The following is a 26,098-nucleotide window of genomic DNA, read 5'->3' as shown; positions in this document are numbered from 1 at the left end:
CGGTTCTGCTTTAGATACTTCATACACTTTGATGCTAAAAGAGGCTACAGATACATCAGTGATATTGCAATTGATGATGTTTCACTTAGTCCCGAATGTTTCGGACTAAATATACCCCCAGAGGAGCTCAACGGGTACAACTACTGGAATCCTTACGACGAACATGTCGGAGGAAGGGAAACACACAAACACTTTGTCAATGAAACAAGTAAAACAATGACGAACACAACCAATTAGAAAAATGCTAAATTGTCTTTGCAGGTTATCACATTACAACGTGTAATGCGAAGGGCCGTTTTGGCCCCACTGAAAGGAACTGTGCAGTGGCATACAATCACACCAAAGTCAAAGTTAAGGTTTTGAGTGAACCTGGTTTGAGTGGAGTTCAAAAATGGACATCACCAAGCGATGGATTCTATACGTACTTATTTGGATAAACTCAAATATTTTATCACTTCAAACGTTTGGTTCTAGGTTTATTTTAGTCGGAGCTAGTGGTGGTAAAGGAAGTGGTGCTATGGGTTCATCAAGGGGTGCGATGGTGAGAGTTGTCCTGGAACTAAGGAAGGGACAAGAGATATACATGTTGATTGGACAAGAGGGCACCAGTGCTTGTGTTAAGGTTTGTATTTATTTAATGATGATGTACAAATAAATAGAGTTACTGCAAGTCCAAATTTCTACGAGCGCAAAATAGAAATAAAGTGTCGTATGCCGTAACTGTTTAAAGATTAAATTAAAGTTTACCTTAACCAAAACCAAACCAAAACAGTTGTATCAAATTTAAGAAGACGTCAAATAAACCATAAAATTAAAAAACATTAAAAAGATTGAAATTTACTATTGAGAAAATGTCTATAGGGTGATTAAAATGTCTCGAGCCATTTCTTGGGTAGGTAGTATTCAAAGACATCAAACTGAGTTAAAAGTTGCTGTTAGAAAAAAATTAACAAACTAACAAATTCTACAATAAATTAAATCCGATAACATTGGAAATAAAAAAAGCTTGAATAAATCATAATTCATTTTTACGCTTAGCTGAACGTAATTTTTTACCATTCAGAAGTCTGTCCAACACTTTTGAATCATCTTGCTTAGTTATCCCTTAAAAAAACCCTCAGAAAAACCAAAAGAAATGAATTTAATAAGATAATAATTCATAACAAACATCTGTATTGGAGCGTTAAAAGATCATTTGCAAAAAATGCTCACAAGTTGGAGAAAAAAGGTAAAGGTGAAAAGACAAAATCCGGAAATACGAAACAATTCATTTCATTGTGCCAGTTTTCTAGTAAATAAAGGCCAATTATTTGGTATCAATTGAATCCGTTTCGTTTCGTCAAAAATAAACGCTTTTTTTTACAAAATTTTGTTTCAAGTTTACAAAATTGAGACGAAAATCATAATATTATTTCCGAGATTTTATAATGGAACTAAATTACCTGTCTGGTCTGGTCAGTTTTTTTTTTCAATATTTGCAAACCACACTCCCATAAATTCCAAGTGACGCTTTTATAAACTTCATGACCGAAATTATTTGAAATTTATGTGCATTTTGCCCCTTTATTTGAATCGCTACGGAATTCCTTATTTTGTTATCAATTGGTCCTGTTTACTTTTGTAAAGAATAAGCTAAAAGATTCAAAAATTTAATGGGAAAATTGCAAAAAAAACAGTTGTTGTATTTTCGAGCAAATCTCGAGATAAAAATGCATTTTTTCGTGAAACTTTGCTAAGTCAAATTAAATATTCATCAAATTAATTGAAAATAAAATTGTTACGGGGCGGGGTTTGCGTTTCATCGACAGGAACATTGTTTATCCAGAAACCTAATTACATATTTCGTAACAATCCGTCGTACATAAACCAAAAAAAATTTACATAACAAAATATCGTCAAAAAACACCAAAAAGCGCCAAATTACATCGAAATTGGCCTTATACATTTAAAATGTTTTTTAGATAAAACTTAATGAATAACTTATTAAGACATTTAAAATTTACAGTTATTAATTTTGTCCCTTTATTTGAGAGTTACCAAGTTAGCACTATAAGATAGGATTTTAATTGTTTTTTTTTCTTTTGTCAAAAATGAACAAAAAATCACAATAGTGCAGCAATTCTGAAATTTTTGAGCATAGAACTATCCCTTCTAAAGTTTCAGCTGCGTCTAATTTCGTTTAGTTTTTATTATAATTACAGAGTTGACACAAACCCAGTATTAACTAGCAAGAGTGACAGAATAGTAAATTCATCATACGTCCATTTTTCTTTACCTATTTTCTTTACATTTTTGAACTTGGACACTGATTTCAAACTACCAACAGATTTTTTTGTATCAGCTCTACTGGTAGATGTTGAGAAAAAGGTAACTCATGGTAGCATATATTTAGGAATAGTATACATAAGCTTTTAGCCATTTACTCCTTGTGTTGCCTCAAAGTATTTCACTTGTTGAATAATTGTTGGGACACTGATTTCAAAAGTGCCAACAGATTTTTTTTGTATCGGCTCTAGTTTTTGAGATATCCGTAAACTCATGTTTATTTCTAAGTCATTTATTTCTAAGAAACTTCGCTTTAAAACTTTTCCTTAATGTTTAATCGTACTAATAACCAAGAATGCTCACAACATAAATGTGAATATTCCAAAGACCTCCATTTTTACCTGATCCATACTTTCGCCCTGTTTCAAACGGAAAAGTATTTTTTTACTATTATTCCTTTTTGGATATTCCACAGAAGATTAGTTATTTTTGTACAAATGCATTTTGAAATATCACAAATTCACACGTTTCACAAGCTCTAAAATTAAAACTCAAGCTGGTGACCAAATTTTGGTGTCAGATTTGAAAACTACGCTCCAACAGTTTAGAAAGAGTGAATCGATTACGATTTTTAAAAGTACACCAAAGAATTTTCCCTCGCGGCCTTTTTTCTTCTTCATTAGTTAATAACAATTACCAATTTTTACCAAAGTGTGAAGTGTACTATAACACTCCAATGAATAACACTGTTTGTTTTAGTCACTTGGACACGAAGGCAACTCCTCCTGTTCATCTGTTAAAAATGACGACAGGGTTAAAGGAATTCGCGAATTTCTAAACATGACTATTAACGATGGTGGGGGCGGTGGTGGTGGAGCAACATTCCTATTTTTGGTACTAAATAATTAATACTAACAAATTGTTAATTTCTGATTCAAATTTTGTAATTTTAGCGCAACAAAAGCAGACAATACATCCCTATAGCTGTAGCTGCTGGAGGAGGAGGTCTAGGCCTTGGCCGTTTCATCGACACCGGCAGACAACACGGACAAGCTATCAACATGTCAAAACCGCCTTTTACCGGCCGCATGTACGGAAAAAAGTACGTAACAAAAAATAAAAAATGTGCTTGGAGTTTTTGATTTTTTTGTTATTAGTTCTGCTGGTGCTGGTGGTGGCTGGAAAATGTTCCCTGGGATTGTAAACGTGGGTCACAAGCAGTTGATGGGTCGGGCACTCCTCGATGGGGGTGGTATTGGTGGGAGGGCTTGTTATAACTCCACCGATGATCGTGGTTATGGCGGGTTTGGGGGTGGAGGTGGTGGGTGCAGATCTGGGGGTGGCGGTGGAGGATTTGCAGGAGGGGACGCCACCTCAACTAATACGACCAATGGTGAAGGAGGGTATTCTTATATTGACCCCAGCAGGACTGTGCTCAACTTGTCTGAAGCACATTCGGGGTATAATGCTGGTCCAGGGTCCGTTTTGATCATTCCTGCAATTCCGGGATGTGATTGTAATTATCGATGTGTGGCGTTGGATTCAAGGAAGTCGCTAACTGCATGTATTTGTCCCAAGAATTGGAAGCTTGATTCCGACGGCAAGACGTGCATCAGTAAGTGTTTTGATACACATTACCTATTTTACGTAATAGCACTAATAATAATAATAATAATAATAATAATAAATGTTTTGGTATCTCAACACCAAAAGTACTTTACACACGCCACAGTACAATAGGCAGAACTTGAAAATATAGTTAATAAATAGATCTAAATCTCATACTGAGAACGCATACTTTCTCATATCAGGAACTTTTTTTTTAACTTCTAAACTAAAATAAGAATTACAATCCTGACTGAGTTTTCCTGATGAAAAGAGACATATCCCCCCTTCAGAAAAGGTTCAATCTTAGTAAAAAATATTCAAATTAAAAAAAATTGAAATCTTTAAGGTTGAACTGTACTGAGCTCACCGTCCAGGCGGGCGTGTGAATTTGAAACTCATTTTTTAAGAAAAATAATACACAAAACCGTTTTTTTACAATTGAATGATGTTCTCTTATTACCTCACAGATGATTTCTTAACTCGATTTAAATATTTGTAACTGAGTTATAACGGGGTAAACAGAGTAATAATCTTTTTACGGAAAAACCTAGAGTTCAAATGGCATGAAAAAAATACAGTATTACAAGTAAGTCACATACAAGACCTATACAAAAAATTACCAAAAAACATAGTACCATTTTTTATTGAAAAAAAAATGGGTAAAAATAGAGGTTTTTTTCATTTTATTTTTAAATGACACTAACAATTTTTTTTCAAATTTATGTATATTGTTGCTAAGGTCCTCAGAAAATCACCGTATTTTTTCAAGCTATTTGAACTTACAGTTTTTTTTAATAGAGCAACAAATTAAATCGACTTTTTAACCCGTTTAAACTCGGTTACAAATACTTAAAATGAATTACAAACTGACCTGCGAGGTAGTGACTGAATTTAGGAACAACATATAATTGTAAAGAACGCATTTTGTTTATTACTTTTTTTAAAAATCCAATTTTAAATTTTGCGTTCACGCGGTTGCTTGAACAGCTCCTCTTCGGACGTTTTGAGTATAGTTCAACCTTAAAGCATCTTTACACTGCAAGGTATATTTACTATATCTCAAAGACTAACAGTCGCACAGGACTCGTGTTTTAAATACTTTGTAGTTTTCTCTATGCCTGTGAATTTTTTTAGAATTTTTCTTTAATTCCATATAATTAAAAATAATTAATTAATTACTATTAAGTAGCTGTCAAAAATTGTTATTTTTTGTTTAATATAAGAACAAGCAATGCTTAAACGTTACTTTATGCAAAAAAAATCACTAAAAAAACCGTCGGTAGTTCTAAAACATTATTAATAAAGTAAAAATTAAAAATTTAATTAAAGGTGCTACCAAAATTTTTATAAGAACTTTTTGCTGAAAAACATCGTTTAAGCTTTGTTTGAAAAAAAAATACTATAGAAAAAAAATTTAGATAAATTAACAAAATTTACATATTTTTAATTTTACTGATATTAATATTCTGAATTAGTTTGAATTATAAGAAAGGGTAGAACAATTCTCAAAAAGTCACATACATAGAGAGAAGCATTAAATATTTAATAGCAAACTTTGAATTCGGTGCGACTATTAGTTTTTGAGATAATAGCGAGTGTTCTCTCTATCAAAAAATGGTGGATGCGCCGGGATAATAATTATCTTTTGATTATTAATTCACACTACGTTAAATTATAAAAATAAAACCTTAGCAATTCATGTAATTGTTAATTCATTAGTTTTATTAAAAGTAGCTTACTTTTATTCTACGTAGTCTAAGTAACAGACTACTCAACTCTAATATTTTTAATTAAAACTGGATAAACATTCATTTTGTGTCGCTAATAATAAAAAATAAGCCAAAAAGTTAGTAAAATAACACAATTTGAATTCAGTTTGGTTGCAAATAAAAATAAAATAAATTTCTCAGTGGACAAATAATTTTTTGTAGTTTTTGAAAAACTGGGCGATATTAAATACTATGATTAGGATTTTCATGTACTTTTCCTAATATGAAATACCAATTGAACACTAAGCTTAAATATGCTTTACTACAACATTAATTGCCTGCAGCAAATGCTTGATTTAACAAAGATATAAATTTTTTATGTGTTACTTTTGGTTCAGTCTGAAAGTAAATAGAATGTTTGGTATGTTTTTAACGTAATAAAAGAATTACCTAATAGCATATTCAAGACACGTAAAAAAATAAAAACAAGAAAAAAATTAAGACATTTAAGAGTTGAAACCATTTTTTGCAATCTTCACAGTTCCCTAAACATTATGCTATAATTCAAATTATTTCATGAGTTTTTAATAACTGTGGAGAGGGAGAGAGATTGTTACTTTATCCACGTAATAAATAAAAGTTATTTACCTAACATGTCTGGAAGACACAATTTAAGTAAACAAGTAAAAAAGCAATTTAAACTACTTCGTGATTTGAGCCATTATTAATAACTTTTCAAACATTTTTCACATAACTGACAACAGTGAAACTGGTTTATAGTTTTTGCAGTTATCAGAATATTCAGAAATACCTTTGTTCACAACAGGAATTATTAAAGATTTTTTTAGACAATTTATTAGAGCCTTCATTGAAAAGTTTCGAGGTTATTAGGTTTTTAACTGATTTGATAAGATCAAGACTCAACTCATAAATATCTCTATTTTTAGAACTCGATAGGCTGGTTATAGTAATTTGTTTACATCATTCAAACAAACTTCCTTGAACGAAAAAACGTACCAAATTATTTTTGTATAAAAATAATTTTGTGGGTTAATGGCTTCGAGTGATTTTTTTTCATCACCTGTTTTACTTAGATTTACTACTGAATAAACACCTAATGTGCTTTAAAATTTCTAGCTGTTCCAGAAAACGCAGCAGGAGACGCCACTTCCTGGATCCTCATCGTCTTGATCATCTCAGTGATCTTCTTGACCACACTTGTGGCATTCATTTGCTTCATCCTTTGTAAGCACTTTCCACTCGAACACTAGACACTATTTGATTCCTAAACGTTTCAGATAACAGATACCAACACCAAGCTTCTGGAATCTTACGCCGAAAAATGCTTTCCGGCGCTGACCTCCAGTTAGACCGCCTTCGCGTAGCTTCCGACAGCATGATGACCGAATATAACCCAAACTACGAGTTCGGAGGAGTCGTTTACACACTAAAGGACTTGAAAGATATCCCACGAGAACAACTGCGACTTGTTAAGTAAGCATGTTTTGTGCTTGGTGTTGTGTGTGTATCTATTCAAGAACCCCTTCACTTCCCTCTTGTATTATTTTATGTTTTAATAAAACTGTATTTTTGTGACACATTGTTTTATTTTTCGTTTTTATTCTCTTTTCGAATTAATTCTCGTTGAATAATGCGCTATTGCGTTGTTTTAATTAAAGGGCTAATTCGGGCTCAAATTCAAATTTACATTCAATTGAAGACAACGTCGATCTGATGTAAGTTTGATTAAGATCATTAAGTTATTATCGGTGTTTCGATGTTTGCCAATTAGATAAATGACTTTCAATCAAGCGTATTACTTTACAGAGCTTTGGGACAAGGCGCTTTTGGAGAGGTCTACCAAGGATTTTACCGGCAAAGGCCTTGCGATACGGTTGAAATGCCAGTTGCTGTAAAAACACTCCCTGAAATGTCCACGTCTCAAGCCGAAATGGATTTCCTAATGGAAGCTCTAATTATGTCGAAATTTAATCACCCTAACATCGTCCACTTTATTGGAGTTTGTTTCGATAAACACCCAAGGTTTATAGTTTTAGAACTACTAGCTGGAGGCGACCTTAAAAACTTCTTAAGAGAGTCAAGACCAAAACCTGTTAGTACAACAAAAACTTAATAAATCATTGTTTAAAACTACTGTATTTTCAGGAACGTGGCAGTCCTTTAACCATGAAAGATTTAGTGTTAATTGCAGTTGATGTAGCAAAGGGTTGTAAATATCTGGAAGACAACAGGTTTATCCATCGAGACATAGCCGCAAGAAATTGTTTGTTGACCACTAAAGGGCCAGGCCGTGTTGTGAAAATCGCCGATTTTGGTATGTCTAGGGATGTCTACAGGTAATTCCTACTAGAATTGTAGTGATCACAGTTTTTAATATTTGATACTTGTAGGTCTGATTATTATAGAAAAGGTGGTAAGGCAATGCTTCCGATCAAATGGATGCCACCGGAAGCTTTCCTCGATGGTATTTTTACGAGTAAAACTGATGTTTGGTCGTTTGGAGTTTTACTATGGGAGATTATGTCGATGGGCTACATGCCTTATACAGGGTGCGCTAATAGAGAAGTCATGCAGCTTGTAACAAGTGGAGGACGTTTAGACCCTCCAGCCAACTGCCCAGGTAAGATTCTTCAATGTGAAGTTTCTTTGGTAATTAAAAATAAAATAAATGGTGTTGAACTATTATATCTTAAAAACAAGAAGTTCCGTTAAGGGATAAGGTATTTTTATGACGTACTCAAAGATTCTGCTTGGAGTCATGTCAGACCAGCCACTATTTTGTGTTAAGTTTTATTTTAATTTGTAGACAAATGTTAAATATTCCGCAACTATCTTTGAAAACAAGAAAATACGAACGTCAATTTTGCGATATTTTCAAGACGAAAGTCTTGTTATGATATGATAAAAAATGAAGACTGCTCTCAACAGTCTGGTAAAGCAATTTTTTGAGAGACTTTTTGCTAATTTCATTTTTTTTAATATTGGGCCCCAGATTATGTCTTAAAAGCAACAAAGGGCGCGTCCTTTATGTTTCCTATGTTAAAAAAGATCTATCAGTCTTATTTAAAAGCAAACAAAAACTAGCGTTCCTCCACTTTTCTTGTAATGTATAGAGGAATTGTCGAGGTTGGGGCAAGAAATGTTTTATTTTAAAATCGAGAGAAATAAAATGAAGCTAATAGTTCAAGTAAGTTTCGGTGTAAAAATTATTTGAATATCTGCAACACTCACCAAGTTAATTCAATTTAAATTTACTGCAGTATGCGCTAGGTACTCGTACATTGGTATTTAATGTCTCACACCTACGCATATGACAATTTTGTAGTAAATTTTATCAGCTTTAATTTTGGTGAAATGATAAACTGATAGGAGTAATTGTTTCCGAAATATAAGCAAACACCAAAAAATGGCACCTTTAACCCTCTCCTCTCAAGCTGACCCCCCACCCTCGGGGACTTTTTCAATGCTATAACAAAATATATGCTATAAAATCCTCTCTTTCAAATGCAATAATTGATTTTAAAATAGATTAGTTTATTTAAATGTTACTAAATAATTTTGTTATAACACTGAGAGTTTGTAAACATTTATTCATTGCAATAATGAGATAAGTCCATCAATCGTTAATAATATAAAATATATAATATTAATTTAATTAATATAATATAATATATAAATAAGATAAAAGAATTATAAATCAAATCTGGCATTTTATTCTAAGTGTTTTCCATAAATCTGAAGACATTTTTTTTTATTGTATTAAACAAAATTGTTAAATTAGTGCTTCGTTCTGACTCTTGGGTTTAAAAGTGTTTGTTTGCGTTTGAAAACAACAACTATAAAAAATATACAATCTTTGTCACTTTTAAAAAATTGCAAAAAATTCATTAATTTATGTTTACTTCCTGATGGAGGAAGTATAAAAAAATTAAAGATTTTTAAGGATTGCTACCCCTAATGACTCGTTCGCTAGAACGCTGACTTTAGTAATTGTAAGTATACTTATTTACATTACAAATAATATATTTTCAAATTTAGAGCTTAGAGGGAACCAATTTTTTTCACGAGCTCCCGGACTTATGTGGATGAAAAGTATTAAAAAAAAGAGGAAAAAAAGACAGTATCAACATTGAATGAACAAAACTTTAATTGGTTAAATTAAAGAATTTCTAATTAAAAAAAAATAAGATTACGTTTTAGTACTAACAAAATTAAAGAAATAAATTCTGTTTTAATTTCTCATTATACGAACTTTTATTTATTTATTTTTTAAACAAAGTATTACAATGTTCTAACGATGTTGTATAGTTTACGGTGTCATTTAGTTATTACCAAAAAACCATGCCACTCCAACATAAAACAGATTTGCAAATTATCAACAAAGTTCGGAACTTTGTAACTCAACTCTCGTCCAAAAATTCCAATTCTCTAGGAATTTTTTCCATTGATTTATCTAATTTGACTGGGCTATACATCATATTGAGAAAATGAATAGTGATTTGAACTTTAAAAATGATCTGCAGGCGGAAGGGTCGGTTACTCATATCTATATTTATATCTATAACTATTTTTATAGTTATGAGCTATCTATTGATATAAAAAATCTGGATTTGAGTGGTCATTAGATGGGAACGTTCTCCTTTAGTTGATGAAAGTCAAAAAGTGATGAATTAAGGCAAATCTATCGATTTCAATTGATTTATTTGGACCTCGAAATGTTTGTAATAGAAAAAATAAACAGCAAACTAAAAAATAACGACGCTTTACAACGGTGCTACAGGCGATCTCCACCTCCACCCCATATTACAGTAACTTTAAATTGAAATAACTTGGTGGGTCTTACATATTTCGGAATGATTCCTTCAACATTATTATAGCAGAAAACTGATCTTCTGGAAATCATTTTGATAAATTAAGGGAAATAGAGGTGGAAATAAGGGGCATGATGATGGCAGTTAAAAACACTCAAAATATCGAAACCAAATAATAATTTTGCACGTATTTTGCCCTAAAGTTGTTATATTACATACGGTTTGTTGATGTTAAGAGAATCCTCTTAAATTTTGTATTTTTTACTCACAAAGATTCAATCAGCAGAGTCGAGATTTTCTATCGGGTCGCACGCTGCCAATGTAGACACAAACACTTATTGCAAAAACACACCAGTTCCGTTTTTAACACTACAATATGACCACTTCACACTTTTGAATGTCCTAAGGCAGTTTTCACCAACTTTTCTTCATGTTTTATGATTTTTCAAGAAGTGTCACCTGTCAAATTGAACATGTGCGCGCGCATGCGCTTTGATTTTCAACATTAGTTATTTCGAGAATTCGTAAATTAAACCTTTTTAGCTAAGATAAAGGAGTTTTAATTTAATATGCCTTATTTAATTCCCGTCATAATCCCAATTTCGGTGTTTTTCCATCAGCAGATCGTCCAACGTTACCTAATAGAAAGGGGTGAATTTAAATAACTTGAATGAGAGATGCCACAAAGATACACTCAGCTTTTGATGAATTAACGTAATCACCATAGTGATTGTTGTAAAATTTGTAAACATTTTGATTGGTCCGTTTGTGGTCGGCCATTAAAATTACGGAGAAAACCAATCACTTTCGACTTTTTGATTCATTGAAAATTTTATTTTTGGATCTGATTGGTCGATTTAAGGTCAGCCATTAAAATCACGTTAGCAACCAATCCCTTCGAATTTTTTGGACTCATTCAATAATTTGATGCGAATGGTTAGTTTAAATTTGAAGTCAACAAATGAACCTTGTCTTTTTTGAGCGGTTTTCCTTAATGCTTTTCTAAGGGCGAAATTTTAGAAAAAAAATTGGCAGCAGATCCTCTTAAATACCTCAAATTTCATTTATTTATCCGCAAACAGAATTTTTTACTTTTATTTCTCAATTTCATCATGACTTTTACCATTATTGTCACTTTCTTGAGTCTTTCGCTGCTTCGCTAGAGATGTGATGATTCCCTTATTGTGAAAGGGAAAACGTTTGCTTATAAGCATTGTTATGACAGTGAACCACGTCTAAAATTCCTGACTATTTCACTCATTTACCTACCTGTTAATTAGTGTTGCTCAAAATTGCTCTTTCCTCTTCACCAATACGTTTGTGGATAAAATAGAATATTTGATTCGGAGTAAACGTGAGTTTATATATATATATGTATATATATATAAAATATATATATATATATATATATATATATATATATATATATATATATATATATATATATGTGGCTTAGCTCAATTTTGATAAAAATAAACCAAAAAATCACCAAATTGGATCGAAAATGTGGTTTGTTTTGTGTTTTTTTTTTCTTACATTATTTCTTCGATTATGTACATTTTTCAGTCAGACAATTGATTATTTTATAAAACAATTTAAACAATAGCAAAAAATCGTTGAATATTGGATTGAAAACGGTGCAATTTTTGTCTTCATCAAATGTTTCAACAGGCATTTTAAACCAAAACTATCAGTTTTTTCGCGAGGTTTGGTTAAACCTGTAAGAAAATTTAAAAAAGTAAAAAATTATGATATTTTATCCTCAGTCTCTTAACACGTTAAAAGGTATTCATTTTCAAATCATTTCTCCATTGAGGTAAAATTTTTAAATTAATTTAATTATCAAAGGGTTTTTTGCTTAAATTTCCGTGGGAGAAGTACAGCTTCACACACCTACTTACCGCTTTAAATTGCTCTCATAACTATAATGTTACTTTTCTGCTCTATTTTATTCTTCACTTTCATTCTTCTTATTCTTTCTTTCTTTTTTCATTCACTTTTTAAGATTACATCTTTAAAACAACAAAAGGCAAAACCTCAGTTTTTTGAAATTTATAAAAAAAGGTTTTCTTATCATCTAAAAAAAAGTAAAGGATGTGGTCATATCGAGCCAGTCACCACTTTAAGACTGTTTTGTTTCTTTGTTTTTTTTTCTTTATTTTTATTTTATTTATTCATATTTATTTTCATTATTTTTACTTTATTTTTTCGAAAATCTTTCACAAACCACTAAAATAAACAAAAAAATCCTCAGTTTTAATGTTAATGTTAAAGGTCGTTTTATATTTATGATGTAGTTAAAGGTCATGTCGGGTTAAACCATTTCTTTGAGTCTACAGCTTATTTCATTTTATTGAAAATTGTTTTTTCATCCAATCGGGGCAACAGGAGCTTTTACACTGGGTTAGGGTTTAATTTGATTTTTTTTTTGAAAATTGTTAAATCTTCCACAGGTGATCTTTCACAGAAGAAAAATTAAAGAAGAAAAACCTTTTGATGTTCTCTTACAAAAATGAAGCTTATTTTTATTGCTATGTGGCATGCAAACAACCAGAGCTTTTAAACTGTTTTATTTGAATTTTTTTAATTTGTTAATTTTTCGCAGGCGATAATAAGAAAAAAAACAAAGATAATAAAAGGAAAATGTTCGGCAGACGACTACAAAAAAATGCGCCCCTGCAATTTTTTAATATGTTAAATTTAATGTAAAGGCCATCTGATGCTCTGTTAAGAGAATGCTCACTGCAATTATGTTATGTCCACAGTTTTTATTCAACTTATTGCTTCGTCTTAAGTGTTATTCGTATGAGACTTAGTTTGGTGTGAAGTCTATAAATTAAGAAAGGATTCAAATACTGCGTTTAAAACTTTAGAAAATTTTACTAAAGGCGAAGCTAAAAATTTGTTTGGCTAATTTTTTTGTAGGTCCTATTTACGGCATAATGACGCAATGTTGGCACCCAACCCCCGAGCAGCGCCCCACTTTCGCCACAATCCTAGAACGCCTCGGCTACTGCCTCCAAGACCCCCAAGTGATGAACGCCCCCTTGCCGGTCTTCAACCGCCCCCCATCCAACGAACGCGACGCCACCGTCATGCGACCACTGAGCTCTGACGAAAACTGCCTCCAAGTGGTGCCCCAGTCCTCGGACTACTTGATCCCCAACCACACGAACGTTTCGAACCCGATCGGATCGTCATCATCGGTGGAGAAACTCCTACCCGAGAACTCCGACAGTTGGGAGACCTCCTTCATCATGCCCCAGTCCAGGTCAACCCAACCGCTCCTGCTGGAGTGCGAACAGAAGGAGGAGGAGGGAGCGAGTTCTGTAAGGGCGTTTTTGGCGACGAGTTTAAGGTAAAGAGCTTACTTTTCAGATGGATAAGTTGGTGGCGATCGACAGTTTGTCCAACAGCATGGTGGGCAATCACAATAATAACATGAAAGACATGAACTCCCTCAAGTCCGGGATCTCGTTAGATGCGGGAGCGCTGGCTAAACAATCTTTGACACCCAATAAGTACAGTAATCTCCTGACTGGTGACGCCGTGACAGGGAACGGTGTTTTACAAAACGGACCTGTCTCGCAAAATAATTACCTAAATGCAAATGCCAGCAAATTTTTAAACGAGACGGAGATCAATTGTTAGAAAGAGAGTGGAGAGGATTTGCATATCCGTAGAGGTGATTTGTTGAGTTTAAGGTATGTACAGGGTGGTGCATTTTGAATGTCGGAAACTAAGAAGTTGGAGGTTTTTTTTTTTGAAAAAATAATTTTAGTCGAAACCGCTCTTACTAAGCAAAAGTTGTTATTTTAGCAAAACATTATTACGTATAACTATTACTATTACAAAAGATAAACATTTTATTATGCGGGCACTTTTTCCGGAAAGTCAACGATTTTTGTAATCATGCATTTAGCTGTAATAAAATAAATGAAATTGTAGTTTTTCAAATAGAAATCATAGTTGGCTAAGATATATGAAATCTGAAAAATAAAAAAGCATTCGGAGTTTTTATTAAAATTGTGTGAAAGCTTGTTAAAGTAAAAAAAATGTAAAATTATGAAAATAAGCTACATTAAAGTTCTTTTCAATTAAAGTCAAAGTTGAAAATCGTTTAAAAAGGTGTCCAGGACATTGAAAAACAAGTGATACTACCATTAAATAACAGGGCTTTGATGGTTTAAAGGGCTATTAGACGTAGCCTTAATATTGATATTTTTTTTATGGTAATTAACTTGAAGTTTGTCAATGCAAAATAAATAAATAAATTTTTATTTCGCTTTCTGTAAACCAACCCCTATCCTTTGTCCTTGCAAAAGTATGAAAAATATAATAAAGTACTTCCAGATAGTTTTCGTAATTTTTTTTAGAGTTCGAATCTGTCTCAATTTCAAAAATTTTATTATCAGTTTCAAAGGAAACCAAGCAACAAGTTTTTAAGTTTTGCTTTTCTGATGCTTATACGGAAACTTAATACATTTTTCAAAAACCGAAGAAAACGATCCTTTTTACTGTGAAAATTGTGAAATAATCTTCTAGATAACGCTAGCTATTAGAGGACATTACTAGTAAAATTCTTTAGCTAAATAATTAATTGAACCTTTGCAATAATTATTATAGAATGATTTATTAGAAAATGTTTGAATTTAGTCTTTGATACTGTTAACTAAAGTATTTTTTTGATAAATATTACTTTGGTACTTGATTCAAACAAAATGACGCTTTAAATAATTATTATTAAGACAAAAAAATATATAGTTTATACTATAGCTGTTTAAAATGTATGCAAATGTCCGACTTTATGTATTTTATTTATTTATTTTTTGTTCATTTTCTTTAAGCATCTCATTGTTATGTTAATTTCTCCTTTTATTTTGCTTTCTCACTGCACTATAACAAAATTTTGGAGGTGTCCGGTTTTTTTTTTGGAGGCGATGTTTTATCTTTGCAAAGAAAAGTCGTTTTGAAAGAGAGTTTTATTAAGGGTGTTAAACGCGACTTTTAAATTTTACAATTTTTTGAGAATTTTGTTTAACTTACTTTTTAACAAAAAATAATGTTTTATCAAAAAAAATCTTAAGATTTTCAATATATAGTAACTTCAATCTATCATTCTTTAGTAATAGGACATTCTCTGTTGAATTAATTCCAGGTAACTGTCGACCAAATTTTTAAATAAAAACGTGTTTTGTTTACCAAAAATCGCAATTTTTTTTAAAAACTATTTTTTAAATTGTCTTTAATTGAAAAAAAAGTTCAACTTATGCAAAAATATAAGCTTTAAAATGAGTTACTTTTGGCAAGTTTTTTAATCTATTGTTAGTTTATTATATAACAATTTATTCTTACAGTCCTAAGTGTGTATTTTTTGCATTTTGCAGTTGACTAAACCTATTTTTTAACGAAAATTGTTTTTAATTAAAAAAAAGTTCAAAGTTATTTTGGCTTGTTTTTCAATCTATTGTTACAGTTTATTATATAACAATTTATTGTTACAGTCCTAAGTGTGTATTTATCTGCATTTTTCGTTTCACTAACCCTATTTTTTAACGAAAATTGTCTTTAATTGAAAAAAACTTTAACTTATGCAAAAATTTAAACTTTAAATAAGTTATTTTGGCTTGTTTTTTCCAATCATTTGTTACATTCTGTTACCTGAACCAAAAATTTCAATAAATAATATAATTAAAATTTAAATAAAAATCCCCCTTATTTAATGGATGCGGAAAATTGTAAAAAAAATGTTCTAAAATTTTCAGCTTATTTTGTTCGATTTAACTTATTTAATTTTTCAATAAGAATAAAAAGAAGTTTAATTTCTTCACAACAATCCGTTTTTTTAAATAGTTGGCCTTTTTCTGTTGAATTATCATATTTCAAGTTGTACACTTCCATATTTTAATATAAAATGCAATTTCAGCTAATTTATAAACTGCAAAGTTTTCATAAAGCAAGTTCTAAATTTGAATTATGGGACAATAATTTTTTGAAAAACGGTTGCTGGCTTTAATAAAAATAAATGCCGAATTTGTGCAAAATAAGCTTTGATATGAATTTTTTTGACTTGATTCGTTCAATCTGGCTTTTAAAGAATTGTTTATTTTTATTTTGTGGAATGCCAGAAGTTGCAAAACTGACGAAATTTTGTTAAAACTCTTGCTTATTTTGCTAGATTTTTTAATCTAACCAAAAAGAAGCTTTCGAAAATGTCATAGCTTTTAATAATTTTCATTTAAAATAATACAACTTTACTTATACTATGACAGCAAAACGAATGGTTAAAAAAATGTTGACTACATTATGAAATACTCCATAAAAAGTTCGTAATATCTTTGTTCCAAATGTGTATCTTTTATAATAGGAAAGACATGAATTTTTTAAGATTTCGCTAAAATATCAACTTTTTGTAAGTTGAAAACAAAAGACGGTAACGGGGTGCTGTTTTGACCAAAGTTATTTTATCAAAAAATTAACTCTTTTACTAAACCTCTTGGTTACGGACATTCAGAACGCACCACAATACAGAGACGTACTGATATATTTTTTAAAAAGTGTACCTATTGTTTGAAATACGAAAAATGCAATCATTTAAGCTCATAAAATTGGTTGTGCACTAAGAACTGTTCCCTCATTTTCGTGTTTCCGTTACAAAAAGTCGAGACAACTTAACTGTAAACTAACTGTAATGTGATGTTTGAGATTTTTGTATAAAATTCGTTTGATAAATTTTGCTCAGTTAAATAAATGAAAATATTTTATTGTAAACAGAGTATATTGTTAGAGTAAGTAGTAAACGGTATGTATTAATACAGGGTGTTTTCGAAAATACCGCTTTTTATGTATTTTAAAACACCCTGTATTTTAATGTTATCACTATATAAAAATGAAGTACTTAAGTCGTTTATTTACGCATGAATGAATCGTTGAATGAATGTTTTGTTTAAGTATTTTATACATGTGCAATAGTATTGGAAACACTTTTTTTTAACGAAATGTTATTATAAACTGGTTGCGATAGACCACTAAAAATAATAGATGCTATTTGTAGAAGAAACATACATAAGTAATAATATGCTTTTGTTACCATATTGTTACTTTAGTGTTATTTTTATTACTGTACTTAATTACTAGATAGTCAAAATAGCTCAAAATTTTTATTAATCCCCCTGTCCGTTAAATTATTATGTAAATTGTGTTGAATCTTTAGGTTTTTGTATTGTCCCAAGTGTAATATTTTGTAGTATATCATAAATGAATAAAAAATAATGCTTTAAGTAATTTTAAGACCTGTACATATTGAGTGTAATGGTATCTCAAAATGGAATGTTCATACTCTAGAGACTTAAGAACGGTTGTTTTAGAAATGAAACTGTGTCCAAGAATTTGTTGCTTCTAAGTATTATTAAGCTTGATGTAAATATTAAGCTTTGATTTTAAATGATATTATGTTATTATAAATAAGACTGTTTTTAAATACTTATCTAATTAATAGAAACACAGACTCGTTTCTAAAACAATCATTCATTCCGATGTTACATTTTAAAATAGAGTATGTTGTTTATATTTTGTATCCGTACTGAAATATACTGAACACACTGTATTCTAATGTTACATGAAATATATAGGTGTTAACAACAGTATTTCGGTTTCATTTCTTACTTTAAAAAAACCCTAACCAACTGTATGCATTTTTAAAATTCTTAAAGAACCTCGCAAAATGTGTCAGGATTTTTTTTGAGCTCTAATTCAATCAAATAATAAAATAATTGTTTACGGTACTACGTGCGAATAGTAGAAAAAATTCACGTATCTAGATTGACTAAAGAAAAATAAAAAAAATATAAGACAGCAGATAGCAGCGTAATAAAAATTTAAAAATAAATATAAGCATTTGAACAATTTTAGAACATAATTAGTGTTAACATTAGAACTCACCAAGTCTCGGCAAATTACCAAGTTGATTTTAGCATAATATTAAAATAGAAAAAATGTATTTTAGAAAGTAACGTCTGCAAAAAAAATTGCTACTAACTTATGAGTGTTTGAAATATTTCATACGCAATCAACTCATGTGTGTGACTAAAATGGTAGAAAAATCTAGAATTTAGTAAGTTTCTCATAACTGATATCTAAGTAAATAAAAAATTACATGCTCGTGTTTGTTGTTTTTTTTTCTCAGTCTTAAATCCTTTTATTTATTTATGGTATTTATATTTCATTTTTCTTTTTTTTTCTAAAACTTATCGCCTTGTTGAGATGAATTTTTTTTAGAAAAAATAAAATAAAAAAAAGTAAGTCACTCAAAACTGATAGAAAACACGTAATAATTCAAACACAGTTTGAATGTTCAAATGTTTAGACAAAAACTAAGTACTTAAGTACGTAAAAAAAGTTTCTACAGAGCTATGTCTGGAAATGGTTCCTAATTTATATGGCTAGAAGACCAGAGAAAGGAAGACAGAAGCAATGAGAGAACACAAAAAGCAGAAAGAGAATAGTTAATAAAGAAGACAGGAAGGATAACAAAAGTAAGATTTAAGAGAGAATTAAGAGAGAATAGAAGACAAGAAGACTAAGAAAAGAGAAGAGAGAAAGGGGAGACAGGAAGAAAGAAAATAGTGATACGCAAACCAAAAACAGAAAAAAAGAAAGAAAGCAGAAGATAAAGACAGGCAAATGATGGAAGATATTGGAAACCAATATCCAATTTCGGATGAAAATAGAATAGAAAAAAGAAGTTAAAGAATGAAGATAATCTAGAACAGAGAGGAGAATTGACAAAGTGAAAAGAAGGAACAGAAAACAGAAAGAGAGATATGAAGTACACTACAGAAGACAGAGAAGAGAGCATAAAAAATAGGAATTAAATTTTTAAGAATTAATTCTCTTTAAGAATTTAGTATAAGATGATCAACCCTACCACTTTATTCAGTTCAGTACTCTGACCTGGTCAAAAATTATAATAAAAAACAATAATAAAAGTACCATTGTTTTTGGAAGTTTTTTCAAGATGTTTTTTATTTCCTATCTAAAGCATACTATTACAGATATTTTAGAATCCTAATAAAGATACGTATCTTAAAAGCAATTAATTCTTCGAAGAGATATAATTTTGAACAATAATGATCCAAAATCATAATTTACGCAGGATAGTATTTGAAAAAAACTTTAAAAGATTTTGGGAAGTGGTTCCTATTAAGAAGTCACAGATTCTTAGGTTAATATAAGAAAAAAATGTCTATAGACATTTCTTATGATTTATATGACTGGAGGAACAGGGAAAGGAAGACAGAAGCAATGAGAGAGCGCATAAAACAGAAAGAGAATAGAAAATAGAGGCAGAAAGTAAAATTTAAAAGAAAATAGATAACAAAAAAACGGAACGAAAAAGAAAGAAGTGAGAAGGAACAAAAGAAACAAAAGAGAACAGTGATAAGCAAACCAAAAACAGGAAATAAGAATAAAGACAGAAGATAAAAACAGGCAAATGATGGGAGAATATTGGAAAACATCGATATCCAATTTCAGATAGAGAATAGAGCATAGAGTAGTAAAAGGAAGTTAAAAAAATAAAAAATGAAGATATGTAAAATAAAGAGGACAGAAAAACAAACTGAAAAGGAGGAACAAAAAACAGAGAGACTACAGAGAACAGAAAACAAAGAATAATTAATTTAATTATTTAAATTAATTATTATTTAAAAATTAAACGCAATATAAAGTAGTAGGTGAAATTAGTATTTTTGGTTCCACCTAAAAAAATTTCATAAATAAATCACAATTAATTCATCCTGTATGGTTATTTTCAACCTACCATTTTATTCAGGACAGTACCCTCATCTCATCAAAAATAGTATTTAAAAAACTCTAATAATAGTACTACTGTTTTTTGAAGCTTTGTCATGTTTTTTTATAATGAATAACTACCTACAGTATACAAGTATAAATTTATTTCTTAAAAGAATTTAATTCTTCAAAAAAATATAATTTTAAATAATGATACTTAACTCAAATTTAAGCAGGATATTTAAAAAACGCTGAAAGGTTTACTTAGTTCACATATTCTTAGGTTAAAATAAGAAAAAGTTTCAATAGGCCTTTGTTTGGAAACGCTTCCTGATTCATATTATAGTAGGAACAGAGAAAGGAAGACAAAAGCAATGAGAGGGTGCATAAATCAGAAAGAGAATAGTAAATAAAAAAGACAGAACGTATGACAGTGTTTGAAAGAGAATAGAAGACAAGACTGAACAAAGAAGGAAGAAGAGAAAAGAAGAAAGAGAAGAGTGATACGCCAACCAAGAACAGGAAATAAGAAACAAGGCCGAATAAGATAAAGACTTAAAATAAAAATATAGTCCAATAGAGAAAAAAAAAACTGAAAACAGGGAGAGGCAGGAAGTAGTCTATAGAAGACAGAAAATAGAGAATAGAGCAAATAGAGAGAAAAAGAATTAACTTCGGAATTAAAATTGGTGCATTAAGTTATAATCATTTTTGTTGATTTGACATTAATATCTTTTATGTATTGCTGTTTGTTAATGCATATTTAAAGTTGGTAGGTATTTTAGTAGGTATACCTCTACCAACTTTTTGAAATGAGTCCAGATTTGTTGAACTATGTCCTGAATTTTGGTTCTCTATACCTGGTCACTTTAATTTAGTTGTTCCAAATGAGATTTGTAATGGCAATGGGAATTTACTGGGGGTTTTCTAATGAAACTTAATGGTCATTTCCAACAAGGAAAAACTCTTACCGTTCTAAAACATGTGATATATAAGTAGCTGTGACTTGACTACAAATGTATGCAAATTGAAAGAATCTCAAGCCCACGTATTCTGTGATTCACACGGAATTGATTCGTTGAAATCAAAATCATTGCGAACAAAAATCGTGGGAGTTTAATCATCATACCCATAATCATGATACATTTTTTGGAGGATGCAATAAAATTAATTAATGAAAGTATATTTGTATAAAAACTTAGGAATAATAAGTTATAGCGACGAAATATATTTTGGTCCAGTTTTCAGTTTTTTGGTCAGTTTTCAGAATTATGAAAATAGACTAAAATGTTATGTAGAGACACAACATTAAAAATATAAAATTAAACCCAAACCTTGACTCTCACTATTTCCTAGGCGCACTCCCAAAACTTTGAACCTGAAAAAAAACACGTGAAGATGATGCCAAAGAAAAACGTACTTTTAAACACTCATTCGGTGTTTAAATAACACAGCTGAAGAGTGCCGACAAAAGCCGAACCTTTACTCTCTCAGCATGACTCATTCAAGGCCGCTGCCTTCCTGCTTCTTCCCTCCCCCCAAAAATCGTTCGTCTTTGCTAGGTTGAGTTTATGTTTACAAGTTCTTGTGTGATGTTGTGCTAATATGCCTAATCAGGTTTATTAACGAAACAAAGATCTGCTTTGGATAATACTCGAAAGAATGTGATATTATTAGGTACGTTGTTTAGTGTTAAGCCGACAGAAACGTAGTTGTTAATTGGTTAGGTTAGGCGAATAATGAAAGTGAGTTATGTTGTTGGTAATGGGTGAAGGTTGTCAAAAATCATTGGGAAATTGTAGCATGTTGTTCGTTTTGTATTTTTATACATCTGGGAGTTGAAACCTCAGAGCAACAATAACTTCCAGAGGATGTGTTTTTCTGGGGTAATGAAAATGAAATGTGTTCATTCGATTGTGTCACTGCTGACCTACCTATTTTTTAACGATCTTATTATTTTAATTTTGCAAATTGAGTTTTTGACTTTTTTTTTAGTTTAACTTAGCAACTTTAATCTTTGTAAATGTGTTTTTAATCTTTTCCAACCCTTGTATTGGCAGTTCCATAATACTTATTGGAAACCATAATTTTAACGTTATTGCACCTTTGCATGTTAACTGTAATTAAGTTTTGTTTTTGTTCAAAAAGTCGCAGTAAACCACTACTTATTACTTTTCTATTTTTATTAAAAAACTAAAACTGTGCTCTCGTTTTTATTGTAAAAATGTAAGCAAGTTCCATTTATTTTTTGTAGCAACGCGAGGACGATTTCCTTCCTTATTAATGAAACAATAACACAACAATCGTTTTGAACATTTATAATCGTGAAGGACAGTTTCCTGATCCTGCATCTAATTGCTACTTTTTAAAAAAAGTAGGTACAATCTGATTATCTTTTGCTTATACTCATATGCCGATTGACTGATAAACAGTTTGTATTTTGTTGATAGTTACTTACGTACGTATTTATATATTGAAAAAAGGGAATTCATTTTTTGACTCATTCGTTGGTAATTATAATTATTCATTAGTTAGATGTCTGATGGTGATTGTACATGACGTCAGTGTCTCGTCATACGACGTCACTAATAGCTTGAAAGTCAAGTCATATCGTATGTTGCAAAAAATTCATTGTACACATTGTACACATTGTTGAAAGCAACAGGTTTATTGTTTTGGGCACGATTTTTTCTCCACGTTTTAATATTTTTCTCTTACATTGTTTCCATATCAATAACATTCTGTTATTTGTTTCCATATCAGTAACATTCTATTATTTTTGCTTCTCAGATTTATAGCACGTATTTCGTAAAATTGGTTTTGGATATTTTTGTACATTTTTATTTGCATGTTTTTGAGTACATGATGAAATAAATATAGACACTGGAATGGTTTTTGTGTTAGTTTTCTTTTGGTAAAACATCTGGGTGATACCGATTTAGAACTGACTGTTCAGTAAATAATCTTACGACGTTTATTTTTTACTTTTTCATTTACCCTTTAGACATTCACTTTATTTTTATTAAATACTGATGCACATTGTCTTTAATTTTAAATTAGTTAATGTTAATTAGTTAATTAGTTAATTTCGTTATTTATGGCTGGCAATAGAAGGATGGTGAATTGGACCTAATATAATTAATCTAATAAGTAATTAATTTGTTTTTAATTTTTCTGAAGCAATTTACAACTACATTGATAACCTTTAAAAAAATAGTTCAATGAAGTGGATAACAGTAGTCAATGGAGTTAATATAAAATAGTCGGATCTTTTTCAGGGGCTACACAATGTTATGTAAATTTGAATTTTTGTAATACTTAAAAATATCAATAATAATAATATTTATTGTGCAGAAATTAAAATATAGAGAAAAATTAATAAATTACAATTTGCACAAAAGAACAATATTAATCAAAAACTGTTCTTACACTGTTCACATCTATAACGACCATAAACCAACATTTTTATGACGTCTCCGTTTTTGCAATTTTACTTAACGATGATTTTATGAGGGAATTTCTAGGGAGTTTAATTGAGAGTTATACTTTATTTCAGCTTTGTTAGTAAGCTGATACAGGGGCGGGAAACAAAACAATAGCTATTTTTAACTAATAACTATTATTGAAATAAAGCAAAAAATTGAAAAATATAAAATAGTTCGATAATTATTTACGAAATCACCAATAAAATATACTTTTTTTAAAGCTTTCATTTAACTTGTTTTGTTGTCTGTTTTATATAGTGTGGAATTTTTAACTGGAATAAAATTCATAACTTGGACATTGGCAGTTTTTGTTAAAATTTTTGTTTTTTTTTGTCCACCATTTGCTGGATATGGTTTTTGTTTATCTGCTGTCAAAACTGCACAGCCACCCCCAACTTTTTTTTCAAATGTAACGGTATGCCGTGTAACACTTGATGTGAAAGAGCACTTCAAAAGCAGTACAACGCACTATTTGTTTTCTAAATATTGTCAACGCCCAAGTGTTAAAAAAATTAAAGCAGTGTGGAATTATTGATTAAAATAAAAGTTGTAACTTGGATATAAGCAATTTTTGTAAAAAATCCTGAAACAGGTCGATTTTTTATCTTCTTGGCACATCATTTGGTGCATGCGGTTTTTGTTTATCTGTTTTGAAAAATGCACAGCCACCTCTAACTTTTTTTTTCAAATGTAATGGTATGTCAAGTGTCACCTCATGTGAAAGAGCACTTTGCAAGGAATACAACGCACTATTTGTTTTCTGAATAATTTCAAAGCCTACCCAATAAAAAATTTAAACCAATTTTTATAAGTTGAAATTAGGAAAATCACACTAAAAATGTTGCAAAATGTTATAAATTCATGCTACTACCGTTATGTTATTTCACAATTTTATTAATTTTTTTATTTTTATATTTTGAACATTTGTTGCATTAAATAATGTTTAACTTATAAATTGGTTTTTATTTTTTTTATCACGTAGGCTTTGAAAAAATTCAAAAAACAAATAGTGCGTTGTATTGCTTGCGAAAAGGGTTTTTATACGAGTTGTTACTTGAAATACCATTACGTTTGAAAATAGAAGTTAGAGCTGGCTATACATTGCTGACAACAGATAAACAAAAACCATATGCACCAAATAGTAGGCAAGAAAAAATAAAAATTGACTTGTTTCGGGAATTTTTACCAAAATCATCTTAATCAAAGTTATAAATTACTTACGTAATCTGCTTGACAAGACAATCTTATGTAGTTAATTACTTCCTAAAGGGGTTAAATATTTTTGCTTAAAAGTTAGGATTCCAAAATTTGTAAATTAATATTTTCTTGAATTGACCACTGTTCGAAAAGTTTTTTTTTTAATTTTGTAATTCTAACTTGTAAGCAAAAATATTCTTCTGTGCTAGAAAATCATATTTTTTTTCTTTCTAGTGCATTTTTTGAATAAACGCTTTTTTGTAAAAAACATACTTTTATATTTTTTCTCTTCTCAGCTGACTTAATTGTTTTCCAATGTTGTCGAATTTAGTTTATTGTCTAATTTGCTATTGAGTTTGTTATAAGTTTTGTATACTATAAGACATGATTTTTTTTGTCAACAGGTATTTTTTTTAATGTTACAAGATTTGCTATTTCCGCTAATTACATTACAAAAAAAACTTATGTGTTAAAAAAATCAAAAACCAACCTGTAGTTGTAATTTATTTCAAAAAATTTTGACCACTTTTACTGCTTTTGACTTTTAACTGATTAAATGACTGCATTACCATTTTTAAATGTTCTAATGTTACATGTAGCCTATCAGTCCTAGATGATCTACAGTTTTATTTTTCCAAAGATTTAACAATTGAGATTACTAGAATGCAGTTCACATTTTATTGATTAACTGCATTATGGATTTGAAAATTGCTTGAACCTTCACCAGTTGATCTTGTGTTGATTTAAACTTTAAATCTGGCTGTTAGTATTACAAACAAATTGAGTGAGTATTATTTTTTAGCATGCTCATTTTAAATAAATATGTGCAAATATATCTATTAGTATATTTAATATTTTAATTTGAGTAGTGAACAACAAGGATATCACAATTTACACGTAAAAAAGACCTCATGGTATAATCATATCATAATTTTTTGCATAAGGTTTAATTGTTCTTTGTTCTCACGTTTTATATCTTTATGTGTTTTTTGTGAGTCAACCTACGGAGTCAACATATTTAACAATATGCTTACTTTTAAAATTATTAATGGTACTACCAAATTTGTAACACTTCCTTTTATGGATAAAATCGGCAAAATATGACCCCGTTTTACCGGCTGAACTTGTAAAATGCCCTCATTATTTTACATTACTCACCACAGATAGTTGACGTTTTCCTTCCTCAAAGGTTAACCATTCGTTTTAAATC

General features: G+C 30.3%; 2 protein-coding genes across 4 annotated transcripts in view; both read left to right on the top strand.

Annotated features, from left to right (window-relative positions):
• Alk (Anaplastic lymphoma kinase) overlaps window positions 1-18,057 on the top strand; it is a 38,423-nt gene extending 20,366 nt beyond the window's left edge. The window contains exons 7-20 of one of the 2 annotated variants that reach the window (XM_015978370.2): window positions 15-208; window positions 262-421; window positions 475-622; window positions 3,025-3,159; window positions 3,219-3,367; window positions 3,423-3,880; window positions 6,720-6,827; window positions 6,881-7,076; window positions 7,262-7,318; window positions 7,410-7,695; window positions 7,749-7,939; window positions 7,994-8,223; window positions 13,340-13,743; window positions 13,793-18,057. In XM_015978370.2, the coding sequence (XP_015833856.1) occupies window positions 15-208; window positions 262-421; window positions 475-622; window positions 3,025-3,159; window positions 3,219-3,367; window positions 3,423-3,880; window positions 6,720-6,827; window positions 6,881-7,076; window positions 7,262-7,318; window positions 7,410-7,695; window positions 7,749-7,939; window positions 7,994-8,223; window positions 13,340-13,743; window positions 13,793-14,065 (2,989 nt within the window). In that variant the 3' untranslated portion in view covers window positions 14,066-18,057. The remainder of the gene's footprint in view (window positions 1-14; window positions 209-261; window positions 422-474; window positions 623-3,024; window positions 3,160-3,218; window positions 3,368-3,422; window positions 3,881-6,719; window positions 6,828-6,880; window positions 7,077-7,261; window positions 7,319-7,409; window positions 7,696-7,748; window positions 7,940-7,993; window positions 8,224-13,339; window positions 13,744-13,792) is intronic. The other variant, XM_008195848.3, reaches the window with a different exon arrangement.
• A 3,669-nt stretch (window positions 18,058-21,726) lies between these two features.
• Window positions 21,727-26,098, top strand: part of LOC657371 (calpain-B) — a 29,643-nt gene continuing 25,271 nt past the window's right edge. For both annotated transcript variants that reach the window (XM_015978390.2, XM_015978388.2), the window contains exon 1: window positions 21,727-21,883. The gene's annotated coding sequence lies outside the window, so the exon portion shown is untranslated. The remainder of the gene's footprint in view (window positions 21,884-26,098) is intronic.

The sequence above is a fragment of the Tribolium castaneum genome, chromosome 1 (assembly GCF_031307605.1).
Source record: "Tribolium castaneum strain GA2 chromosome 1, icTriCast1.1, whole genome shotgun sequence".
In the NCBI taxonomy this organism is placed as follows: Eukaryota; Metazoa; Arthropoda; class Insecta; order Coleoptera; family Tenebrionidae; genus Tribolium; species Tribolium castaneum.
Note: the sequence above shows the minus strand (reverse complement) of the source record. Positions and strands in the feature narration are given on the sequence as shown.